This window comes from Vigna radiata, unplaced genomic scaffold, assembly GCF_000741045.1.
Source record: "Vigna radiata var. radiata cultivar VC1973A unplaced genomic scaffold, Vradiata_ver6 scaffold_171, whole genome shotgun sequence".
Taxonomy (NCBI): Eukaryota; Viridiplantae; Streptophyta; class Magnoliopsida; order Fabales; family Fabaceae; genus Vigna; species Vigna radiata.
This window is the reverse complement of record NW_014542551.1, coordinates 531,946-557,934: the sequence shown is the minus strand read 5'-3', so window position 1 is coordinate 557,934 and position 25,989 is coordinate 531,946. Positions and strand designations below refer to the sequence as shown.

At 30.2% G+C, this 25,989-nt stretch overlaps 1 protein-coding gene across 2 annotated transcripts; it reads right to left on the bottom strand.

Moving 5' to 3' along the window:
• Positions 1-19,531: 19,531 nt before the first annotated feature.
• LOC106780284 (transcription factor UNE10) lies at positions 19,532-24,496 on the bottom strand. Of its 2 annotated transcripts, none has more exons than XM_014668558.2 (6): positions 24,170-24,496; positions 23,384-23,993; positions 22,440-22,562; positions 22,275-22,340; positions 20,402-20,782; positions 19,532-19,879 (listed from the first exon to the last, which is right to left on the bottom strand). In XM_014668558.2, exons 1-6 carry the CDS (start codon positions 24,268-24,270, stop codon positions 19,796-19,798), a joined length of 1,365 nt encoding a protein of 454 aa, XP_014524044.1. In that variant the 5' UTR covers positions 24,271-24,496; the 3' UTR covers positions 19,532-19,795. The 2 variants fall into 2 exon arrangements, with proteins under 2 accessions (XP_014524044.1, XP_014524045.1); XM_014668559.2 differs by having other exon boundaries at positions 19,770-19,879; positions 22,440-22,541.
• Between the last annotated feature and the right edge of the window lie 1,493 nt (positions 24,497-25,989).

Below are 25,989 nucleotides of genomic sequence, written 5' to 3'. Positions count from 1 at the left end.
GCTTTTCTAATTCATGTTAGTATTTGATTTCTATGCTTAATGCTTGTTGTGGCTTGATCACCCATGGCATGAATTGTGGTTCTTGAAGTATTGAGAAATATGATTGAACCTANAATTGAAATTGAATACTTATTGGATGGAATTAAGATGTTTGTGAATGCATGAGAATGAAATGGATGAATTCTAGTCTTGACAAATTGTAAATACACTGTGTTAAATTCCTTGCACACCAACTATTTGATAAAATACCAAAAAGAGTTTCTTGTGTTGTTTTTGTGCACTTTGATGTCTAATTGAGTTATAAAAGTAATAATTGTCATGTGTTGCACAAGTCTCTTGGGAAAACGATACCTGGTCTTACCAGTTTTATTACTTGAACGATTTGGTACACTTGCCAATGAGTTAACATCTATGCTTGTTGAATTTGAGCATTGAAAGAGTTTATGATTTTGTTCAATTGGTGTATCAACTGTTTTACCCCCAAGCAGCCTAGTTTTCGATAGTAAGTCAATGTTAAGACCTTGGCAAGTGTACCGAATTGTATCAAGTAACAATAAATGGTAAGACCAAGTATTGTTTCCCAGAAGACTCAGGGAACTAAACAATCATGTAATACCTTAACTAATTAAGACTTAAGAACAATTTCATTGGATTAAATTTAAAATGCAATAAAAGTAAATATGAATGCAAGTTGATCAATTGAGGCTTAACACAAGAGTGAATTAATGGTGTTGATGATCTGAGATGATAATGTTGTTCGGGTTTAGATTTCACCTACTTTACTTTCATGCATATAACAATTCATCTTCTTCATTAAACTGTTAACGTCACTTTCTAAATTACTTAGAACCCGATCCCTCAGTGTAAAAAGCCTAGATTTGATTATTAGACAACAATCCCTTGTAAACCCTAACAATCAATTTCGTATTCAGATTAGAAGCTTAAGACAACCAAACATCCTATTCCCCTTAGGCAATATTTCTTTTGGGTGAAATTCTCCAGATCATGGTTTCTAGGTATTTCCCAATAACAAAGAAATATAAACATCATGATATGAGTGATCAAAACATAATAAGCATTGAGTAAAGGAGAAAATCACTAACAATTAATGAAAGAAACATAAAACAATTTAGATCGTATTCAAATACATGAAAGTTTAGAGGTTACATCTTCCCCAACAACAAATGAGTTTAGTTCTCCATTGTAATGGAGAACCTTGGTGTACAATGGAAGAATGAAATAAAAACCCTAGAAAGAGAAGAGGAGAGCTCCCGCAACCCCAATTTGCCTCCAAAGGGGCGTAAAGTGTGTTTCTAAGCTTTAGCCATCAAAAGATACAAATCCTAGGGCGAGCAAGTCCTTAAATAGATAAAAAATTGGCCCATAAGCCCAACACGTAAGCGCTCAGTGCCCCAACTAAGGGCAAGCAAGCATCTCTACGAGAGAAGTGGCACTGAGGGCCCTGAAAGGAGCAAGCGGGCGCCCAACGACATGGATAGCTAGCACTCAGTGCCCCTCAGGGGGAAAGCAAGCGTTGGTGCATGAACATCACCCCTGAGGGCCCCTGAAGGGGAAAGCAAGCTTCCTGCGTGACATGTGGTGCTCAAGGTCCCAAAAAAAGGTAGTCAGGCGCCATGCGCCTTCTTCAACCTTCTTCTTTAGTGCTTTTGTTGTCCCTCTTGAGTTCTGACTCCTTGATACTTTTTCTCCTCTTCCAAAACATACTCATAACCTACAAAATTAATGGAATTTAGTGCTAAAATCATAAAGTATAACCTCGATTCACTTATTCACAAAACTAAATAAAAATAAGAGTTCAAGCAAGCTTCTAAGTCAAAAAGAGTTGATTTAGTATCCAAATTGCATCATAGATAATGGTATATTCAACCGTTATCAGTCAATAGTATGTTTTCTTTGGCATAGAAAAATACCATGTTTTGATCTATCTACTTCAATACTCAAAAAATATTTGAGGTTTTCAAGTTGTTTCATGTCAAATTCAGATACAAGGTATTGTTGAACCGTTATCAAGTTGTCTCATCTTGGTCATTTCCTATAGCAATCATGTCATCTACAAATATAATCAAAGTTGTAATTTTTCCTTTTCCTCTCTTAAAAAATAAGGTGTGATCAAAGTTTTTTGCTTTATAGCCAAAAACCTTCATAGATTTGGTAAACCTTCCAAACCATGCTCTTTGGGAATTGTTTTAATCCATATAGAGCCTCCTTTAATTTGCAAACCTTCGTTCCAATTGAATCAATCATGCCTGGTGGAGCATCCATATAAATTTCTTCTAAAATTTCTCCATGTAGAAAAACATTTTTCACATCAGATTGTAGAAGTATTCTCACAGTGTTGAGCTTGGTTACCGATGCAAACGTTTCTTAGTAATCTACACCATAAGACTAAGTGTAACCTTTAGCCACAAGTCGTGTTTTATAACTCTCAACAGTTCCATCAGGTTTATGCTCAATTGTAAATACCTATTATCAACCCACACTTTTCTTCCCTTTTGGTAAGGACACAAGATCTAAAGTGTTTTTTTTCTAAAGCTATCATCTCATCAACCATTGCTTTGGTCCATCTAGGATCTACCAAAGCTTCATGTATATTACTAGGAATAGAAATTGAACATAATTAAGATGGAAATGATGCATACCATTGAGATAACTTGTGGGATGACACATATTTACTAATGAGATATTTAACTTTGGCTTGGAGGTTTGGTTCATATTTAGTTAGAGGTTGACCACGATTAGAACGAGGTGAAAGATTATATTGAACAGTGGTAAGCTCAGTGTTTGGTATGTTGGTGGTCTCACACAGACAAGAATCAATTTTATAATCGATTTCATCTAAATTAGTATCATCAATACTAATCAGAAGTCCATTATGGAATCTATAAATATAGATTTATGGGATTCAGATGGTTGATACATTGATTACACATTTATTACTAACATTTTCGAACATTCACTAATTTTAGTATCGGAGTGTATTTTGTAGATATTATGATTTGATTGAACGATAAATAATGTGAAGCGAATGAAAAACTTTAACTCAAACTTGAAATTTGGAAACCGTTTTAGAAAATAGACTTAATCTCGACTCCTTAAATCGAAACAAATATAATAATATTTAAATAAATTATTTAAGTTAGATTCAATGAGTCCAGAATATCTAAATCCATAAATTAAACTAAACCTTAACATTTGTAAAAACAATAGAAATTCAAATTAATCTATATATTTTTAATTTTAATCTATTATTTCTCTTTTCTCTAATTTTAGTTAACAAGCTTTATTTTTTTTGTTAAATTGTACTCTTTTTAATTCGAATACAAAATATGAATTCGTTTATGATTTCAATTTTGATATATTTCTGTTTTTAAACTTCAAAATAAATAAATATAATCTTTTTAATTTAACATAATTAATTTTTTTTGTTAAACGATATTTAAGTTAAAATTTGTCAACTATATTAGTATATTAAAAAATATAATGAAATTAGTTTAAAAATCTTTATTTATCTTAAAATTTTAAAATCAAATTATATAAATTTTAAAATTTTAATTTTGTGTGAAAGTTTCAAAATTAAAAAGAAAAATATTTTTTTTTAATTAGATACTGAACACCCCAAAAAAATAACATGACAAAGAGAGAGGTTTTCACATTCCTTATTATAGTCCATGAGAAGATAAACATAAGAATATTTCGACCAGGCGTGACGTGATAGTATTACCAATTTCCACTTTTAAATAATTGGTATACATGAAGGAATAAATAAGTAATAGCATGAAAGAATGAGTAAGAAAAGGGAGAATCAAAGGGAGGGAATAGAATATGAGAAAAGGAAAAGAAATAAATAAAGATGGATGATATCTTAAATAATATGCTTCAATGATAAAATAGAAAAGATGGAAGAAGAATATTTGATCCAAGGCCAGGATTTCTTGGTTGCACATGTGATGGATTGATAATCCAAGTGTTTATTTCTTCTCCAATCATTTACCCTTTTGTCTCTCATTTTCTGTGATAATCCAAATCATATCAATGGAGAATTACAGAGGCTGAATGGTATAAAAAATTATATTTAAACAATATTTTTTTAATAATATTTGAATATTATTTATGTGTTATTCTGTGATTGATTTATGATGGTATTTATGATTATTATTATTAATTGTAAAATAATTTTATATCAATAACAGAATAACACACAGATAATATTTAAATATTGTAAAAAAAATGTTGTTTAAATTTTCGAAATGGTATACAACAGAATTACATGCCAATTCCAATCCAGATTCACATCTCCACATCTCTGCTATTCTTGCTCCAGCTGCAAAAGGCCCACAATTCTTACAATTACTCTCAAAATGTTTACCTACACTTTTCTAGGGTCTTCCACTAAAGGATATTCAAATGGTAAAAAGACATTCCGAAACCACGATAACGATAACCTCCATGCCGTAATGAGGGTAATACATGTCAAATCAACCAAATATTTACCTTTTTTACACTCTAATATTAATATTAATATATATATATATATATATATCAAGTGATTAAATTACGATTTTATATTTAATTTAGTGTGCTTTTAGATGTTGATTTCTTTATTGGGCCGAAAACTTTTTGGCGTTTCACGTTGGCCCAAATAATGTCGGACACCAAATTAAGTAATGTTTTAATGACTATAACAAAAATATTTTTGACGTTCATTATTTTTTATATTATTTAAGGTCAGAAGATATTTTAATGTCTTAATTGGATACATCAAATTGATGTTGGAATTTGAAACAAATGTCAAAGGACATTGATTATGGGGAAAGTCTCACGTTAATTGACAACGGATTGTACACTACATCAACGTTTAATTGACATCACTTCTAACAAAAGATTGACTGTGGATAACGTTTGTTAGTGACAAACATCAATTGTTGCATTTTTTTTAAAAACTTCTTTTCTTTTTATAATTTTTTCAAACTTGAAAAATGTAAAATATCCATCACAGTTTTGAATGTTTCAAGCATAAATTCAAAATCAAAACTATACACTAATCCAAACTACCACTAAAACTAAAGATATCAAAACTAAAATTATTATTATTAAACTAATCAAAAACTTTAAGCAAAATACAATTGCTATTATGGGTCATAACTCCATAAATCAAAAATATTTGTTATCCACCCCTATCATATCTTATCCATTGTGTTATGAATTATAAGTGATGGATTCTTGAAACTTTGAAAAAATAACACAATATCATTATGTTAAAACAAAATTATCTATAAGACTAATATATTTAAATGTTCTTATATGTTTTGAAATTTAACAAAACGACATTAAACGATATGAGAACATAAAGATATCATCATTAGAATATCAGGATAGCAAAAACTTATTAAGTGTTAAGTTCAAAATCTCTAATAATCTAGAGTAACATAAAAAAGTCTTAGAAAAACATTTAGACATAAATGAGTCGCTATACTAAATAATTCTCAGAGTTAAAGCGTTTATGAAAGTTATGCCAAAAGTAAAAGTTATACTATACCAAATGATAATTAGTCAAACTCTAAAAAAGATAAGAATATAAAAGTGTCATGTTTAACATGGACCAATTCTAATGTGACATTCAACTTTATGAACTAAAATCATACTTAATCTTTATTTAAAACCTTTTCTACGAAGTTATATACATATATGATTCATGATAATTTTTTTAATAAATAATATTAGTTTAATTTTTACATAATAAAAAATATGAAGAATATTCAACAATAAAAATATTTATATAATAATGATAAATATAATTTTTTATTAACAATTCTTTTAAAATAAAATTATTACATGACAATTTTTTTTATATGACAGAGTTAATACTTTGTATTTTAATAAATCTACATTATTTTTTTAGTAATATTATACTAAGACATAAAAATAAAATATATTTTTTTCAAATTTAAATTTATTATATGCCAAAGTAATTAAAGATAATAAAAGGATAAATTAAAAATCGTATAAAAAATTAATACTTTAAATATAAGTTAATCATGAACAACTTATTAAATAGTCTAGTAATTAGAAATTAAGAAAGGATAAAATTAAGAATGAAAGAAATAGCATAGAAAAAAGAATTAATATTTAAATATAATTTATTCTTTACTCATAAGTATATTTAATTATTTATTTATTTTAAAAATTACTAATAATTTTTAGGAATGTCTATCATGGTTTATGCCGATTAAGAAAAAAAACTCATATGGGAGAGAATATTTTATGTAGCAGTATACTAAATTTATTTTGTTAATATATATATATATATATATATATATATATAATATTTTAAAAAATAAAAGGAAAATATTTTTTCTAAATTGAACTTTATTAAATGACCAACCAAAAATAATTACAAATCATAAAGAGATAAAATTAAAAATGAAAAAAATAGTATTAAAAGATAATTAATACCTTTTTATAAGTTATTTTTAATAATCTATTAAATGACCAAGTAATTAGAATTGATAAAAGGATAAAATTAAGAATGAAAAAAGTAGTATAAAAAAAATTAATATTATAAAAGCATAAAATTAAGAATGAAAAAAATAGTATAAAAACAAAGGAGTTAATATTTTAAATATAATTTATTCTTTAATAAGAACTAATTATTTATTTATTTTAAAAATCAAAATGTTTAAAATAATTTTTAGAAGTGTATATTCTGGATTAAATTGATTAACAACATAATTTAAACTTTATACATACATTACATTTTGAAGATTGATATGAAAATTTTAAATTTGATAAAGTAATAAATATAAAGCAAAATAAATATAAATAAAAACTATTCAAAATAAATAAATAAAGTAAAATAACTCTCATACACATATTATGATAGAAAAATAATTATAAATAAATAGTTGAAATGTCAAATAACTAAAAATTAATTTTCAAAAGCCTCGTCAATAAAATAAAATGAATAATAAAGTAAATTTATTTGTACCTTCTCATCTTATAAAATTGATTACACTATATTACATTATATTTGCTAATACTAGAAAAAAGAAAGAATATATTTTATATTATAAAATATTTTGATAGAAAGTACAAATTAAAAGCGACCTATATAGTGGCAAGGTCAACCAACTACTTTGATCATAAAGTTTTGAATCCGAAAACTAGCGTTGTTATATTCTATCTTGAACAAGCTCAATGTTTTGAAGTTCTACAAAGTCTTACGACATTTTTGCGTCATTTGGTTGTCCGGTGTGCCATATATGTTTCATGACTCGTAAGGTTCAAGCTCATCTTTCCATTTGTAGTGTGGGACCTCACTCACTGTTTGCTACCGATGGAAGATTCTGACTTCTTGCTGCTGATGAGTTGTCGGAGAAAGTTCTTTAGGCCCTTTTAAAAGCAAAAACAAAGAATTAGAATACATTGAAAAGGAACATACACATTTGTCAAACACCTTTTTAAAACTATATCTAAAATTCAATAACCAAACATGTTTTTTCTAACTTTCGATTGCGAAAATTAGCTTCTAAAATTTGTTATGGACACTTAATTATAAAATAAGGTTTAATAAGCCTTTGTCTTAATATTTTTCAAATTATTCAATTGGATCTCTCAATTTGTGTTTTTTTTATTAATGTAGTTTTCATATTTTGTTAGAAATATATGAATGTAATATTCTATGTTAGATTGATGTTAACATCATCAAAAAATAATGATTTGACAAATTTACATAAATGCATAAGAAATAATTTAAAATAATTGTATGTGTATTCTTTAAAAAGTATTTTTTTTAACATCTTAAGTTTTCAGATGTGACGGTTAATTCTTTTTTTTTCAAACTTTCCTATAAAATATTCGTTTAATATAGTCAAACTTTATTAGATTAAAAATATGGAAGAAAAAACTATACTTATTGTCTCAAATTCTTAGAATATCGTTTTAAATAAAATACTGGAAACTTTTAAAATAATATAAATAATCATTTTTGAGATAAAAGATTTCAATTATCCTTAAATTTCAAATCGGTCTTATTTGTAACGTCATTTGTTCTTCTACAAGTATCATCATCGTATGTGGAAACCACAATTACAAATGCAAGGATGAACAACTATAAATATGATAACATACGATATACAATAAACCATTTAAACACATAAATACTAAATCATAAACATATATCATTACAACATTGATCATCACAACATTAACATTACAGTCAAATCATTCATGAACCAATCGTTTTCTTCTACTGTGTCGTCATAACTTGTTCTCACTAGTAGGGCGATTTGAGTCGTCTTCCATCACAACTTCAGACCTATCTCCTCGACTTCTCAAGGACGAACGAGTGAAAAGACCGATACTATGCGTACTAGTCCACTAAACTCAACACGAGTCGTATCCTTTTAGGAGATAAATTCACCTCCAAACACAAAAGGAAGTGACACTTGAATCTATGTCTCTATAGGAGACTCAAACATCTTAATGTAGCGTAGTATGAAAAGCTCACATTTGACCAACCACAGTACAAGAAAATAACATAGTTTCATATTCACATCACAAATCCATACACATTCTCAATAATATGCATTTATCATTCACTCATCACAATAAAACACCATTGCTATTTGGTTTTATAAATTAGATCAAAACATAATACCAATTTTATTGGAATTTCAAAGGGACATTACATGTTACGCCAAAATCACTCATCAACATATAGTCATATTACATGTGATATCAACCAGACTCACAATGTCAAACCATAATTACACAGACTCAATTATTTCCCTTCATTGTCCAATTATCAATTAAATTCAAGTGTACCACACCTTAGCTAATACATGTGTCCCACTTTCACCAAACAAGCAAAAAGGAATAAAACTTACATACCAACTTACCATTATCTTCGCACAAAATAGTAAATACAAAAGTCTACTAAGTCTTCTACCAAAACTACTTATTTGCTCAAAACAATTTAAGGTGACGCAATACTATTTATTCTATTTTCATGTGACACCCGGGCACTGACGAGGGCAAGGAGTGATCGCCGGTGCAAGAGGCATGGAGTGCAAGAGGCACAGACAAGGAGCGGCTCCTGGCAGGCTTCCAGTGGAAGGGACACATGGACGAATCGAACATACACCAGAATGAGAGGGATCTAGAGACTATATAGGTATGGGACTATACGGTTGAAGGATAGCTTAAAGGAATTAATTTGGCTACTCATATCAACAAATGCATTTGCTGTTTGGTAGCCTAACCCATAAGAACTCCATGGTTAAACGTGTTTAGCCTGAAGTAATTTGGGATGGGTGACCTTCTAGGAAGTTTTCCTAAAAAATGTGCGAGTAAGGACAAAACACATTGGAAAGCCTCGTGTTGATCTGTGAGGGCAGTCAATATTCCATGTAAGTTTTCGGGGCGTTACAAATGGTATCAGAGCCTAGCCTCTCCCAATACGGTGTGGTTCGAGGACGAACCAAGCGGAAGTTGGTGGGCACGTGACACCAGGCACTGACGAGGGCAGGGATTGATCGCCAGTGCAAGAGGCATGGAGTGCAAGAGGCACAGACAAGGAGCGACTCCTGGCAGACTTTCAGTGAAAGGGACACATGGACGAATCGAACATACATCGGAATCAGTGAAAGGAATTAATTTGGCTACTCATATCAACAAATGCATTTGCTTTTCGGTAGCCTAACCCATAAGAACTCCATTGTTAAGTGTGCTTAGCCTTGGAAAGCCTCGTGTTGATCTGTGAGGGCAGTCAATATTTCATATAAGTTGCCGGGGCGTTACAACAAGACTAATTATACCATCTACCTTTACGTTAATGTTCCACTCCAAAATGAAAGAAACTTTCTTCTCCTTCTATTCCTACGTTATCTACTACTCCAAAGGTAAACTCTCCTCTTAACCCACTATATTCATGGCCCATCTATAATCACTTTCCACTTTCTAAGAAAAGAACCAAAACAAAAGAAACAAAAACATTTTTCTCATCTGCGTACACTTATCTCATTCCAATGTATCATACCAATACAATACTACTCTCAGACAAGTTAAGAGTAACCCTTTAAGGATCTCATAACTCACAATTGGCTCACTCACAGGTATTTACCCTCTAACCAATCCCAAAATCACTCCAACAAAGTACTCTCCCATGTTACCCAATGATGTCTCTAAGCCAAAACAATTAGTTCAGTGCTAACATAGTCATACACCATCAAGAAACACATGACTATACACACAGTCATATCACCCATTATAATAGATACACGGTATTAACTCAAAGTCTTTAAAACTATAATTCATGGCTTAAACCCTCCCTTGGTCCTAATATTTGTGTGAAAATCTCAGTTCGGTCGTCAAGTTTTGAACTGTCTCAATTGGGTCATAATTTTTGTAAAAATGCACACATTTTACCCCAACCGTTAACTAATCTCAAATGGCGTTAAGTTTAGCTGACGTGGTATGCTGACGTGTTGGCTTAATCCCTTCTTGGTCCTCGTATTTGTGTGAAAATCTCAGTTCGGTCCTCAAGTTTTGAACTGTCTCAATTGGGTCATAATTTTTGTAAAAATGCACACATTTTACCCCAATCGCTAACTGATCTCACTGTGCAACAATTATCTTCTGCTATCAGTGGAATAAATAGCTTAAAGGTTGGTGATGAACCTATAGGTTACCAAGTTGGTTCATTTGCAGAAAAGGCTGTGAGACTGATTGCACTGGTTACGCGAGTTTTCTGGTGACTTTATTTTTTTGAGTCGACGAGATAATATGTGTAAAATCCCTGATTCTCAAAGAGATGAATAAAATTCCTAATTCAAATAAACTAAATAATAGGCATTGTGCCACATGAAACACTGCTTATTTTAAAAAATAATTCATATAATTAAATAATACACGTTAGCATGTCCTCTGGCTACCACGTCAGCTAAACTTAACGCCGTTTGAGATCAGTTAACGATTGGGGTAAAATGTGTGCATGTTTACAAAAATTATGACCCAATTGAGACAGTTCAAAACTTGAGGACCGAACTGAGATTTTCACACAAATACGAGGACCAAGAAGGGATTAAGCCAACACGTCAGCATACCACGTCAGCTAAACTTGACGCTGTTTGAGATCAGTTAACGGTTGGGGTAAAATGTATGCATTTTTACAAAAATTATGACTCAATTGAGACTGTTCAAAACTTGAGGACCAAACTGAGATTTTCACATAAATATTAGGACCAAGGGAGGATTTAAGCCATAATTCATTGAAACATCTCTTGATAGATTAAAATATACACACATCACCAACAGGTTACCTAAGTTCATTATCTATATATATATATATATATATATATATATATATATATATATATATATATATATATATATATGAATATTCCATGTACAAACAGTATCACTTAACACCGATAATACTCATTCACTATAGACTTTTCAATATGGAAAGCATATAGCAAGGTTAAAGCACTATATTACTTCAAGAAATACTACTATACCATAGCCAATTCATTTCTATCTTACATTTAGTATCATTTAAGTACCTACTTACAACCAATTGACCATGGAGAATACATGAACATACATCTCATCTACCACACATCAAGTTTTAATGTTACTCTTCACTTCTTCAGTCATTTCACAACAATATGTTACCTCTTCACTTATTCAACAACCCTTTAACTAGTTCATCTCAAACATCGAATTATACCATATCACTTAATAACATTTTCTAATCAACACAATATTTTTTTTATCATTGTCCAATCAGAACATATAAAATAAAAACCATCATTTTTTTCTCTCCCAGGTTCCAAGGCCTTCAAGCTATCTATAATATCTATCACAAGAAATTACCACTATGCCAACTCACTCTTTTAGATTATAATACCAATTAAAAATCTCTTTAAGTTATTTATATTTCGGATATATTACAATTTACACATTTTTAATGCAAACAATTAATATTTCACACAACGTAAAACTTGTTCATGAGTCCTTTTATTCAACTCTAACAAGCTCTGACTAATTAACCACCTGATACTTGTATAAAATATTCCTCCTTTTAATAATGAAAATATTCACTAATTCATAAACTTATATTAATTTGTTGAATTTTACCTTTAACATGAATCATCCAATCAATATATAATATGCTATATGAAAAAATGAAAAAGGTGTGTGATTTTATAATTAATTGAAATTCATTTTCATCAACCAATATTCTAGTTATCGATTATTACGTAATAATTTTAAAAATATTAAAAATAGTTTATTTTATATTAACATATATATCAGAACTCTTTTTCATTAAAATCCAACTTGTACTTTGATTGCACAGTACATAATTATTTGAGTTTTGGAAATGTTAAAATTATGAAAGTGAATTATTGGGATGGGATGGGAACCACCAGTACAAATGTGTGTGGCAAACCTTCGTTCCAAGTATGCACATGAGTGTTCAATCATCTATATGTTGATCTTTAACCAGACAACGCATGTTAGGTGTCTCTTCAATGCAATACCGTAAGCATAGATGTTATTTAGAAGTTCTACACCTTCTTTCCGTTCTCATTTGTAACACATGATTTTACATCAGAGGTTAACTTAGCTCTTCTTATCCCAAACTACAGCAATTCAACTCCACCACTGTTACACCTTACATGCAGTGGATATTGTAACAGTCTCAAATCCCACAGCTTTAGGATGAATCAACGCGTCATATCTATCCTATATCTATAATAGATAATGATATTTTAACAACCCTTTTTTAACAATTTTTTGACAATAGAACATGTGTCACCATTTTATTGGTCTGTTTGGATTTATTCTAAAAAAATATTTGAAATGAAACCAATCACAACTGTCACATGTGTTGTCAAAAAAAAGTTGTTAAAGAGATTTTTTCCCTATAGAATTTAGTCTTTTAAATTTAGTCCCATATATAAAAAAAGAATATTTATTTGTGATAAGAGATAAATTATCACAAACAATGACTAATTTTATGATGAATATATAACTTTTTATAGCGAAATCTAATTTTGTAAATATGTATAAAAAAATTTATAAGAGATAAATTATCATAAACAGTGACTAATTTTATGATGAATATGTAACTTTTATAACGAAATCTAATTTTGTAAATATGTGTAAAAAAATTTATAAACAATATATGTATTCTCTCTTCTAAATATTCACTTTGTAGATTGATTTTTAACTATAGTTAAAATAGGCTTGTATAAATCATTATTTTAAACGTCATTAAAAGTTTAAAGTACGATTTGTTAGAGCTATCGTCAAAGCTTAAAACAATAACAGTCAAAGAAAACTGTGGTTCAAAACAAGGAAAGACAAAATATTACTTGGAAAAGAAAAGTTAGAATACGATAACGGTTACTCAAAATACGATGATGGTTTTCTTAAACAACCATGGTTATACAGTGTGTATAGTTTTTTTAATATTATATTTGCTATTTTTTAAAGTCATAATTTCTGCTTAACCTTTTACAACAATTCATGACAATAGTTCAACATATTTTAAACAAAGCTTGATAAAAATAGTTCTAAACAAAGCCTAACAAAAGAAACCACTTGCCTTATTACCTTAAATTGTTATATGAGTTGAAAAATGCTCACAACAAAATACTCAATATAATTAAACAAATATTTCAAAATCTTCACAAATCTAAATAACTACATGAAATACATTTTAAAATAAATTGTTATCAAGAGTTTAAAAATAAGAAATTCTAATCAATTTTTTAAAAAAATATACAATATTGTTAGAAATATTGTTCCTATATCTCAATCCAAGACAGAGTGAATTGGATTTTAAATCCACTTTCACAATTTCTTGAAAATCTTGATTCTTGAAATCAATACACAATGGTTCATGAACAATCAAGATAAGGTGTAGAAACAAGAACAAATGACACACAAATTTTTATACTAGTTCAACTCTTAAATTGAGTCTACATCTAGTCTTTCTTCAGTAACCTTTGTTGAAGGAAATTCACTATACTTTAGAGCCAAGAGTACAAAATAATTCTCTCAATTTGTATTCTCTCTCACACACACACTCCAATATACAAAATAATAACCAAGAGAGGTTTAAACTCATACTCTCTCACATCTTGCCTACACAGGTAAGGTGACTAAGGAAATTAACAATCAAATGAAACCTGAAAGCACCAACAATTGTGCAAATCTTACAAATCTTCTTGCTTTCTTGAAACCTTGGAGATTTCTTGAGATTTCTTCAAAAAGGTTTATTAATTTCTTCAAGAATATTTGTGGACAACTTCTTAGTGTGTTCTTGTTCTCAAACTTCGTGTTTGTCAAAGGAATGCAATGTATTTCATAAAGAGACAGGTTAAGTCACACATATATATAAGATATGACATTCTGGTGCTCTTTAATCAATTATGTAAAAGTACTAATCAATTAGGATTTTGTTTCTATTTTAATTAACTAGATTATTATCCTAATCGATTAAATCATGCAATATAGCCTTGCTTTGCTTTTGATGTGCTTTAACTGATTATGGTTGTATCTTAATCGATTAATATGATTAGATTTATGCATATATGATCTTTTATACAATCTAAACTCTTTCATACATGAAATTTTCATCTAATGTCCTTCCTATATGATTCTAAGTATTATTGTAAGAATTTTATTACTCAAGAAAGAACGTTTGAAATTCATCATAAAAAATACTATTTACCAACTTAGGAGAGCTCCTCCTTTCAACAAATATTACAATATGTTAGAAATGAGAGGCCTTATATCTCAGGAGTGAATTGGATTTTACCCTTTTTCAAAATCGCTTTCAAATCTTTATAAGTTATTAGATCTTGAAATCAATAATCAAAGAATTATGAATCGGCTAAGTAAAGAAGGAGAAGAGAAAGATTAATACACAATAATCTATACTGGTTTAGCTATCACAAGCCTACATATAGTCCTCCTTCAACAACCTTAGTTAAAGGGAATCCACTAATAATGATTGAGTTTGCAAGAATATAATGACAACCCTCAATTGCACTCCTTTCACCACTTAAATCAAAATAGCAAATACAAGAGATGAAAAACCTCAATCTCTTACAAAACACAAGAGCATTCCTAGCTCTCCAACATGGGTATCCTCACACAGGTGTACAATATAGAGATTGTTGATGAACCTGATCTTAAACACACTCTCCAAAGTGCAGATTGAATCAGAAACAATGAAGTTCAATGTCTTGAATGAATCCTTGTTGTGTAATCACCAAGAAAACTTTGATTCCTCCAAGAACGAGTCTTTAAGAGCACCTATATTCAAAACTCAAAAAATCTATTAGTATATGAAAATTAGAACATTGTAGAATCATGTCTCAAGTCAAGTATATATAAAAATTTAAATCCTGACGCAGAATAATCGATTATGTTATTTGCATAATCTATTATGTTTTTGTGTCTATTTTAACTGATTATCTCATGTGTATAATCGATTATTTAAACTCTTATGCCTATGACTGTTTCTTTTAATAGTCTTAACAGATTAGGCTTATTGTGTAATGGATTATACTATGTTATTTGTTTTAATCGATTATCAAACTTATGTAATTGATTATATTAACACTTAGCCATATTAGTCATCCATATACCATTCTTAACATATATAATCACTTATATAACAGATTACGACTTTCTCTCTATATTAATTGGTTATGTAACTTATATAATCGATTATAACAGAGTGATTTACCCCTGTTTAGCTTTCTAGGTGTTTTGGCTAAATATAACAACAAATTATTCAACTTATGTAATCAATTATTTATACCAGAAACTAGATTTCCAATATGTTTTAAGCTTGATTCTCTTATCATTAATGGATTCAAACATTTAACACTAACATGTTAAAGATATAAACATTTGTTATGTCATTTTGTTGTACAAGAAATCATTGCTAATCATTTATCCATTCATCATTAAAAACTAAGATATAAAGAAGCTAAGCTCCCCCTATCAACACAATATCTAATAGGGATGTAGGTATGAGGGAGTGGAGAACTGGGGGGAGAAGACCATTGGGAGGAGAGTGCCACCGGAGAAGGGAAACAACAAGGAGGGAGGAACTAAAGAATGAAGAATCATGAACCACTAGAGGAGAAAATTGTAATTACACACAATGGGCTTGGCGAGCATAGAGGAATGACCAATGACCAAACCATGAGCGGCACGGGGACCACCAGTAACCTCACCAACTACATAAACACGAACCCCAGTAACGATACAAATGTCAACCACAAGACAATGGTAACAATGTGGATACTCAAACAACCATAGTACGACGATCGACAAGCTTGAAGGTGCGGTGTGTGATGAGCTTGAAGGAACGACATACAAAGAGAGAAAATGGGAATGAAGAAGAGTAATAAGTTACATGAAAAAAGAAAACACAATGAGAATGGGAAAATGAAAAAAACAAATATTTTTAAAATGACAAGACTTTTAACTATGGTTGGACACAAAATCGTCGTTGTATGTAAGACTTTTAACAACAATTCTCCATAGAATCATTATTATTGTATGCCTATATAGAATTTTTAATGATGATTGATTGGAAAACCATCTTTAAAAACTTCACAATTATTACAATATTGCCATTATGTCTTATTTTTTACAATGATTGTGTTATAAATGTTATTTATTAAAGTTATGGATAAGAAATTTGGTACTAGTGATTTCATTAAATAAATCATTACAAAAATTATATTAGTAATAAAATTTTATAATGTCAATGTATATGCTAAAAATATGTATTATACACATTGTTAAAAAATATTTAAATAGAAAGAGTGATGATTATTTTGATAATGCAGTCGAATTTTATTAATGAGTGTCATTTCCACAATCAAATTAAGTAAAGTAAAATATCTATTCTATTTAAAATATGAGTTCAAATAAAGTTAAAAAATCTAAATCATCTTGTAACAAATTCAATAGGAATATCAATAAACCAACACTTATAAGAATATGCATAAAAGTATGAAATATCAAGAAAAATGGTTTGCTATAAATGATTTGAATAAAACAATTATATAAAGATAAATTGATTATACAGTTCATTTATAGTTTGATTCTTTATTAATTATCAAATCATTACCATTAATTTAATTCCTAGACAAATCTGAATTAAGAAAACAAATGTCAATCAATTCATTAAGATTCTCTCTCGTATGTGGGAAAAGTTCTAATTTAAACCTTACATGTTCCAAGTGTGTATATTTTTACCTTTTGCATTAAGCAGACAAAAGGTTGTTAGAATTAAGCAATCTGGCAAAAATTCTAATTAACAAATATTATTGGATTATCAACAAGTGTTTTAGAACAATTCTAAAAGGAAAATTCAGAATTCAATAAGACTCTTTCATACAAAAATTGTAAAATAATACTTTAATTGCACAAAACCATATAATCAACCATAAAATAAGAAGAGAATCAAGTTATAAGGTTTTAGCCTTGGATGTAAACGACAATTCCAGACATTATAAAATAATAACGTAAAATTAGTGTAGTGGTGGATTGATGTGTGATGTTGTAATTGTTAATAAAAGATTTTTGGATAGTGTCGTTTGATAGTTGGTAAATTAAAAGGAAACACAGAAGTATCAAGGGTTGGAACAAGAATAACAATCAAGGTGATGAGATCTAACTTTATTATATATATATATATATATATATATATATGTATTTATATATGTATGTATTTATATATGTATGTGTGTATGTATGTATGTGTGTATGTACGTACGTATGTATGCGACTGGTTTAAAACATTGGGATTTTTATTTTTGGTTTAAACATAGCATGGTTTTGATGTGTTATTTTATGTTTAAATTTTTTGTAGGTTAACATTATTATTATGTTGAATGACAAACGAATGTTGTGTTTTAATATTAGATATTGTAGGTTATATAAATGCTTTGAGTGGGTTAAGATAGTATACAACTTAAACATATATCATAATATTGAAGTAGGAACTTTATAGGGATTGTGTGTGTGATACTTTTTATTGGTAAAAGAGTTTATGTATATGGTATTTGAGGGATTATAAAGGATGGAAAGATGCATCTTAGCAAAAAGGTAGGGGACTTCACCGTAAGAGTCTTTGGTAGAGCGGTGGGAAGTGGAACCTTAGGATTTCGTCCTGGGCAAGAGGCGAGTGGACTCCATCCATAAGACTGTTTGTATTGTTATTTTGATAACATATTTTGAGATAAGTTATGATCATGGGTCGGGTTTGAATGTTGGTTGAAGGATATGATTTGATTTTTATATTGTTTAGTTGTGAATTATAATTGTAAGACTGGTTGTTTGTATGTTAGCTCACCCTTATTTTGTTTGTGTATGACTACGATGATCATATCTTTATACAATAGTAGATGAACATACACGTGTTAAAGAAGATGCATAACACTAAAGAGAGAGGTTAATATCGAGAGATGTTTGAGACAATCTTCTAATCTTAGGTTTTTTCTTTTCAATTATATTTGTAAAATTCTTATTAAATTTATTAGCAAACAACATGAGTTGGTTAACCCTATCTATCTTGAATAGAGTATAAACTCATATAAATGACAATGATTAGTGTGTAAGCTTGCTTATTCTTCAACTACACAATACATGTTTAGGATGTTTAAATCAGCATGTATGCATTTAAACATATAAGACACTTGTTATCAAAGCTTATAACATATAAATGGTCTATCAAATTGTTTGGCAAAGGTCAACCAATTAGATAATCTATAATCTTATCAAACTATCTAAAATTTATTGGACTATATAGTGAGTCTAAAAATTGATTTTACTTAATAATTTCAGTTGAGGTTTAGATAACCTCAATTAAACAAATTACAAATTAAAACCGTAAATTTAGTCTTAATTATAATTTAATAAAAGTAAGATTAAATATTTTATATGTAAATGATAAAATACATTTTAAAAGTTTTATAAATATATGGGCCATAAAAACTTAATTATTTGTAAACACCCATATTTCTTAAAAAGAAATTGCCTAGTAATTCTAGCATACGTGGCCCTTTCAGACTTAACAAACTAAAATTAACTTACATTCAAATTAAAAATAATAATAAAGATAAGTTACTTGAAAATCATTTTACAAATTACCTTATTATACATAAACTATTTTGACTTACCGAAATACTGTTTTTCATATTATATTTCTAAAACAAATTGATTAAAATTCTCATTAGAATACTACTGCTATATTTTTTCAATTTGTTGACAAAAACAAACAGATAATTTAGTAGTTAGTGTTACAGAGCATATTAATATGAAAATTTACGATACTCTAGAACCAAATTAACAATGCTTAGTCAATTTTAAAAATTAAAAAAAAATGGTTCGAGGTTTTAGGTATCTGAATTGTTGATATATATACATAGGCAAATTGATTGGTATAATGTCAATTGTAGGTACTATTATATATGGTGTGAATGAGACCAAAGCCGTTATTGAATAAAATAGCAAAAGACGTTATACAAGTTGCAATGGTATGAACATACATATGATGGTAAAATAACCAAGAAAGCCACCTAATAATAAGAAAAGAGTGTGTATATATCTATAATGCTATTCGCTTGCTTTGGAGCTAATATACCCATTTAAAATTCTCACAAAGAATAAGTATGGACATTCTTGTTTGTAGCTCAACACTATCACACCAGAAGAATACTACCCAGAAGCTAGCTCAGTTCTTGGAACCAGAAACTGGAGGCTGGTGCAGCTGCTGATACATCGCAGCAAGTCTACTGTAGGCATCCATGTTCATCGGCTGCAAATAATTATTCAATTTTATTAATTATATCTATATTTTATACAGATTTAACAAAAAACCATCCTTGTTTTATCAAATAACTAAAAACATTTAAATCATCTTGAACCAAATAATTTATACACGGAGATATATTTTAACTTAGCGTCTACTCTTCAATTGGCACGATGAATAATCAAAAGGGTGATTTCCATTGTAAGATTGCGATCTAGGAGATTGATGAGGTCAAAGCGCTAACATACCAGTGCCCAGTATTAATGATGCAATCAATTCGATTTGACTGATTTCTACAACCTATCATTCGTGCCTCACAAATTGAGTACCCAGCCAAATCAGCAAAAACCAGGTTGCCATCAATCATTGTAGGATCAACAGTAGGTTTGGATAAGTTTAGGTTCATAACATTAGAGTGATGTCATCAAACAATGAAGATTAAAAAGACTAGTTAAAGAGAAGAAAGTTTGTAAAATATATATTTTTTATTTATTGCTTCGTTTGAGAATTCTTAGAAATATCTTTTACCTGTGATTGGCATCCAAAAAGTGTGGACAGAGGGTCAGGCATTACGGTGGCCGGATTCCCTTGAAATCGGTCACCACCTCCGGCCGCAGTGGCATCCCATGACGCCGCCATCGGCATGAAGGCAGAAGGGTGAAGGACTGGAGGGATGGCAGGGATGTTAGCACGATTCATGGAGTTCATGTCCATCCCCATTCCCATCCCCATCCCCATTCCCATCCCTAATCCCATGCCCATCGGAGACATCATAGACATTTGAAGCTGTTGCTGCATGGTCAATGGCAGCATCATCGATGACATGTTGATTCTATTCATCATTTGCACCTGTGCTTGCAACTGCTTCAGATATTCTATCACCTCGTCCAACATTGAAGCTTTATCAGTCTGCATTAGTTAAAGAAAAATCTTGTCTATATATGTATATGTAAACCATAATACATAATTAGTGCCCAACACATATAGCAAGTCACGCAAAAGTAATTAACTATATAATCAATCTATTACTCAACTAATTCTGTTAATTAAATTCATAAATAAGCTATAGTTAACATTGCATGTTTTTTTCTATTAGAAACTAGGTGTAAGTCTAACTCAATCTCACAAAACCGACTTGTAAAATGAGGTTTGCACTTCACTTATATATTATAAATTGATATTATCTCTAGTCGACGTAAGACTTCCACCACTTTCTTTTCCCTTGTCTATATATCATATATGATATGGTTAAGTGTGGGTTCTTTTTCTTTGTCTTTCTCCCTCATCTTTGGGTTTGATTTGTAGGTTTTTGGTGGAAAATGTTTGTTGTTTTAGTGTTTATTGTATAATTGACATGAGGGCCTACCACTGGAAAGGGTTTCCTGTGGGAGCAGTTGGGTGCCTCTTCACCAAACAGCCTCCTGTCAGAGCATGAAAACAAGTAATTGGACTTCTTGTGGACTCTATAACTGCACATACCACCCTATAATTCCCACTCTCACAGCCATATATGATTGAAAAAACTTCAAGAGCACAATGGTCACTGTCTAAACAACTTAGAGTCTGCTTTTCTTTTATCAAAGAGAATACTGATCACGTAATATTTTTTAGTGTAAAACTAACTAAATTGATGACATAACATGTTAAGACATTTTTAGTACTTATTAGTTTTGGTATTTTACCAATAATGGCTGGACCATTTATAAAGGGACAAAGGTAAAGAATTTCAACATTTAAATTTTACTTGAAATGTATGATAAATGGCGTGAAAGTAGATACCTTATCTACAAGGACAGTACCATAAATAAGAAAAGTCAAGAATAAACAAACAAAAAATATATCATATATATTAAAATAAAAGTACGTGCATCGAGGTAAAAAAAAAAGATCTATGAGCTGAAAATCAGGCTCAAATAATAAATATTAATATTAATAACAACAATAATTAATAGTATTATGTATATAGGTATTGACTCTTAGAAAAGAGAAAAAAATCTTGAGAGGTAGGGCCACGTTAACTCCCCATCATTTAGGCCTTGGATAGAAATAAAATGAAAATGTAGTTTATACGTGAAATTGATAAAATTAATTTATTTAGTTACTGGGAAGAATGATGGAAAGCAAAAAGATGAAAGAGATCCAGTGTGAAATGGTATTTATAGTGGCTATAGAATCCTCACGGGACCGCCACGAAAGTGAAAATGGCAAAGAAATATGTTAATTATGTCAGTATATAGCATCTGTTTCTCTCACAGATTTGGGACCAGTAGATACTAAATAATTGGCTCAGATACCACATACACAATATCACGATTTGGATGAAAAAATAAAGTTAAAACAAAACAATATCATGATTAGCTCATAAAAACCCCATCCCACTAGTTGGAACTATGCTATATACCTTGCTGGAATTTGGGACCAACTTTTGCAATGTCTTCATTCTTTGGTTAATCTTATCCCTCCTTTTCTGAAAAGCCAATGCAAAAATTAACCAATGAATAACAAATTCTAGATTTTGTTCTCATAATATCATTATAGCAACTTGCAAACGTGATTCAACGTTTACCCTTTCAGATTGGTTGTGTATAGCCGCAGCTCTGCTCCTTTTAGTAGACACAGACGATTTTCCATTTCCACTCTTTTTCTTCTCCTCCTCCTCGTTTTCACCCTTTACAAATTCATCATAAAACTAATGTAACTTATTATAAAAAACAAAACCAGTTGCTTCGGAAAATAGAATTAAATCCTTTTGTATAACGCTTAAAATTAATTATATGTTAGCATATTGCTTTTCTAAACCTAAAAAAAAACTTTAAATTAGTCTCTTCAAAATTTAAATTTTATCGTATTCATTTCCATAAGGAACTAATAATTTTTTATTTTTTTTTAGTGCTTAAAATCATACACATTCTTTTACGCACTTTTTCTTATACTTAGGAGAGGTTAGTAATACATGACTTGGTAAAAATAAATGAATAAAAATATTGTAGTTTTACAATAAGTCTGAAATTATCGAAATTGCGAGCGTAATATTTCTGCAAAAGGGTCTGAAATTTAAAATATTATCAGTGAGAATTTTTCCGGTAAAAATAAAATCTAAGAAAAATTATGTTTTATATTTCTTTTAGGAACCAAAGAGAAATACTGTTAAAGAAAAGGAAATTTTAAAATAAAATAAAGGTATACGATTGTCATGAGATATATATATAATAAAAAAAGTAATGCATGAACGTATGTTAGTATACCATACATACGTGTAGAGAAAAAAAAATACAAGTGTGGCGGCATACGCAATATATAAAAGATAAATAGAGAAATAAATGCGCATGAGTTACAAAAATTAGAAATTAGACTTTGTAGAGTTCTTAGAAAAATCATTAGAAATTGACTAAGGTTGATTTTATTTTGGGTTGATAGGATTGTTGAAGGAAAATAATAATAAAGAAATAGGAGATAAAAAAAATAAAATAGAAATAAGATGAAGAAATAGGAGAGAGAGTAGTTGGTTACCACTGGTTTACTGTGGGAAACAGAATCGTGGTCGTCGACGGTGGTGGTCTTGGTGCAGTGCTTAGCGGAGCTGGTGTTGTCGAGAGAGTTGATAGAGGTGGAAGTGAAAGCCACACCATGTTCTCTGTCGCACGTGTCAAGGGTCACGTGCTTGCTATCCCTCCCGAACGTGGCACTGCCACTCACGCTCTGATCCCTCCCACTCATCTCTTGTCCCTTTGCACCGTGGTTGCCGCAGCACGACCCTACACGTGTGGAGCACCCCACCATGCACGTACTGGGGACGGACTCCATGCCCTGCTCCCGCTTCGAGCACGGCACCAATGCGTCCATCGTCACCGTGTTCGCCGTCGCGGCGTGAGGGTCTAACCACGGCACCAGGAAGTTCCCGTACACGCCGCCATCGCCGTTCAGCGTTGGCTTTCCACGGTGCGGTAAGCTCGTGGCTTGGTTCACTATGGACTCCAAGGTGCCACCGGCGCGAGGCTTCTCCCATGTGTACTTATTGGCGGCGATTGTGGGGAGCTTCACCGGCACACGCGGTAGCCCTAAGCCATGCATAGAAAGTTGCCCATTTTCCCATGTCAGCTCCGCAACCTCGTAGTCTAACCTGAACTCATGAAATCACCCAAACAACAATCATTAGCACCTCCGAACTAGCATAAAAAATAAAAGGTTTTTCACATCCAATCTTTTCTGGGTTGATCGGAAAATGTTCCGATGAAGATTAAGGAAGACAAGAGTGTCTTGAAGAGAGAGAGAGATAAAGAAAAGAAGAGAACTAACATGGGAACATCAGGGGCAGTGGAATTGGAGTTGGAGCGAAGGGAGAGTCTTGGGGGTGGTGGGTTGTCGTCGACGTCCCAGCTGGGAACGCACTGGCTCATGGCGGAAGTGTGTTCTTGGTGGTTGTGTGTGTGCGTTGTTTATTCACATGGGAAGAAAAGATTGATTGTTGTTGTGTTTATGAGAGGAGTGATGAAAAGGAGCTTGTGGATTTGGTTTCACTACGGGAAAAGAGAGAATCTAGTCCATATGTATTGGAGTGAGAATGTGGGAGTAGTCAGTTCTGCTTTGTCGTTTCAACGATTCGATTTTGCTAATTTCGGATTCTCTATCATACTCTTCAATTATAAATACCGTCTTCTCCCTCACGATTTATCATAACCCTCTTTTCCATGGTTAACATCCCTTTTACATGCCATCTCATTAAATCACATCATAATCTTCAACTATATTACCTATAACATTTCTTTTATTTCATCTCTAATCCGTTTTTCAATTTTCTCTTTATTCTAATTTCTATACGCAATATTCCAACAAGTGTTTATAAAATAAGCTTTTAGTAATTTGATCAATATAACATAAAGAAGTAAATTGATTCTATTTAATAAATAAATAAATAAATATAGGGATTAAAGTGCATTATAGATCTAAATATACATAACAAATTACTAATTAAGTCTTCTAAATTATTTATTAGATTTTGTTATATTTATAAAATATTATGATATAATATATCATGATATTATAATTAATTAAATAATTTTTCAAAATATATTATTTTATTTTAAAGATTAATACTGTATTAGAAAAACCCTTTTATACCGATTAAAAAAGATTAACTACTTAGTACAATGAATTGTAATTTCTTTCTAGAAGCGATATGTGTTCCCTACAACCTCGAATAAGCCTCAACCATTATGTAAAGTTAAATGTACATTGAAATGAGTGTCTAGTATAAAACTTACTAAAATTAAATTATGTGTACACAAAAAGTAATTTTTTAAAAAACTTACGATATTACTTGTAATTACCAAAATGTGAGGTTTCTTATGTAATGAACATAAAAAATTGCATATGAAGAATTACTAGTAATTGTAATAACCCTTGAACATTTAAACAATAATAATGTAAAATAAGAGTTACTTAAATATAATTTTATTAATAAAAACAAACATACGTATTGTTGCAAGGTGCTAAGTAGACTTGTTTTTTTTTTTCTTTTCAAAGGCCTCTAAGAGGTACTTTTGAACCTCTTAACCTTTATTCTCAACTCCTTGAATGATAACAGGGTCAACAAATCCATAAATGTGATCATTCTTTCTCTCAATGCTTAACCGATGGAAATACCTTAAACATTTAATATGAATAATTTAGAATAACGTATTGAATATATTTAAACTGTAATTGTATTAGCAATGTTGTTGAAACTTGGTTGAAACTCGTATTAGCAATGTTATTTGATTTCAGTAATGAAACTTGGCTTTTATGTAATATGTCTTTTATTTATGAAGGTTAGTGATTACAGTGATAATGTGTCTGATTTAATTTGTTTTAATTATATTAATAATTTAAGTGAAAAACAAACATGATAAAGCAATGAGCAATAAAGATCACGACTGATAACGAAATTGAGCAATAATCACTTTGTCATAACCAAAATATTGTCTTACATCATAACACAATGTGTTCAAAATGATAATATCATTGTCTTACATATCCAAAATACATCAACATTCATATCCAAAATACATGAAGATTACATCATGACAGAGTGTGTTCAAAATGATAGAGCAAACATTTGCTACAAAATATAATTAAGT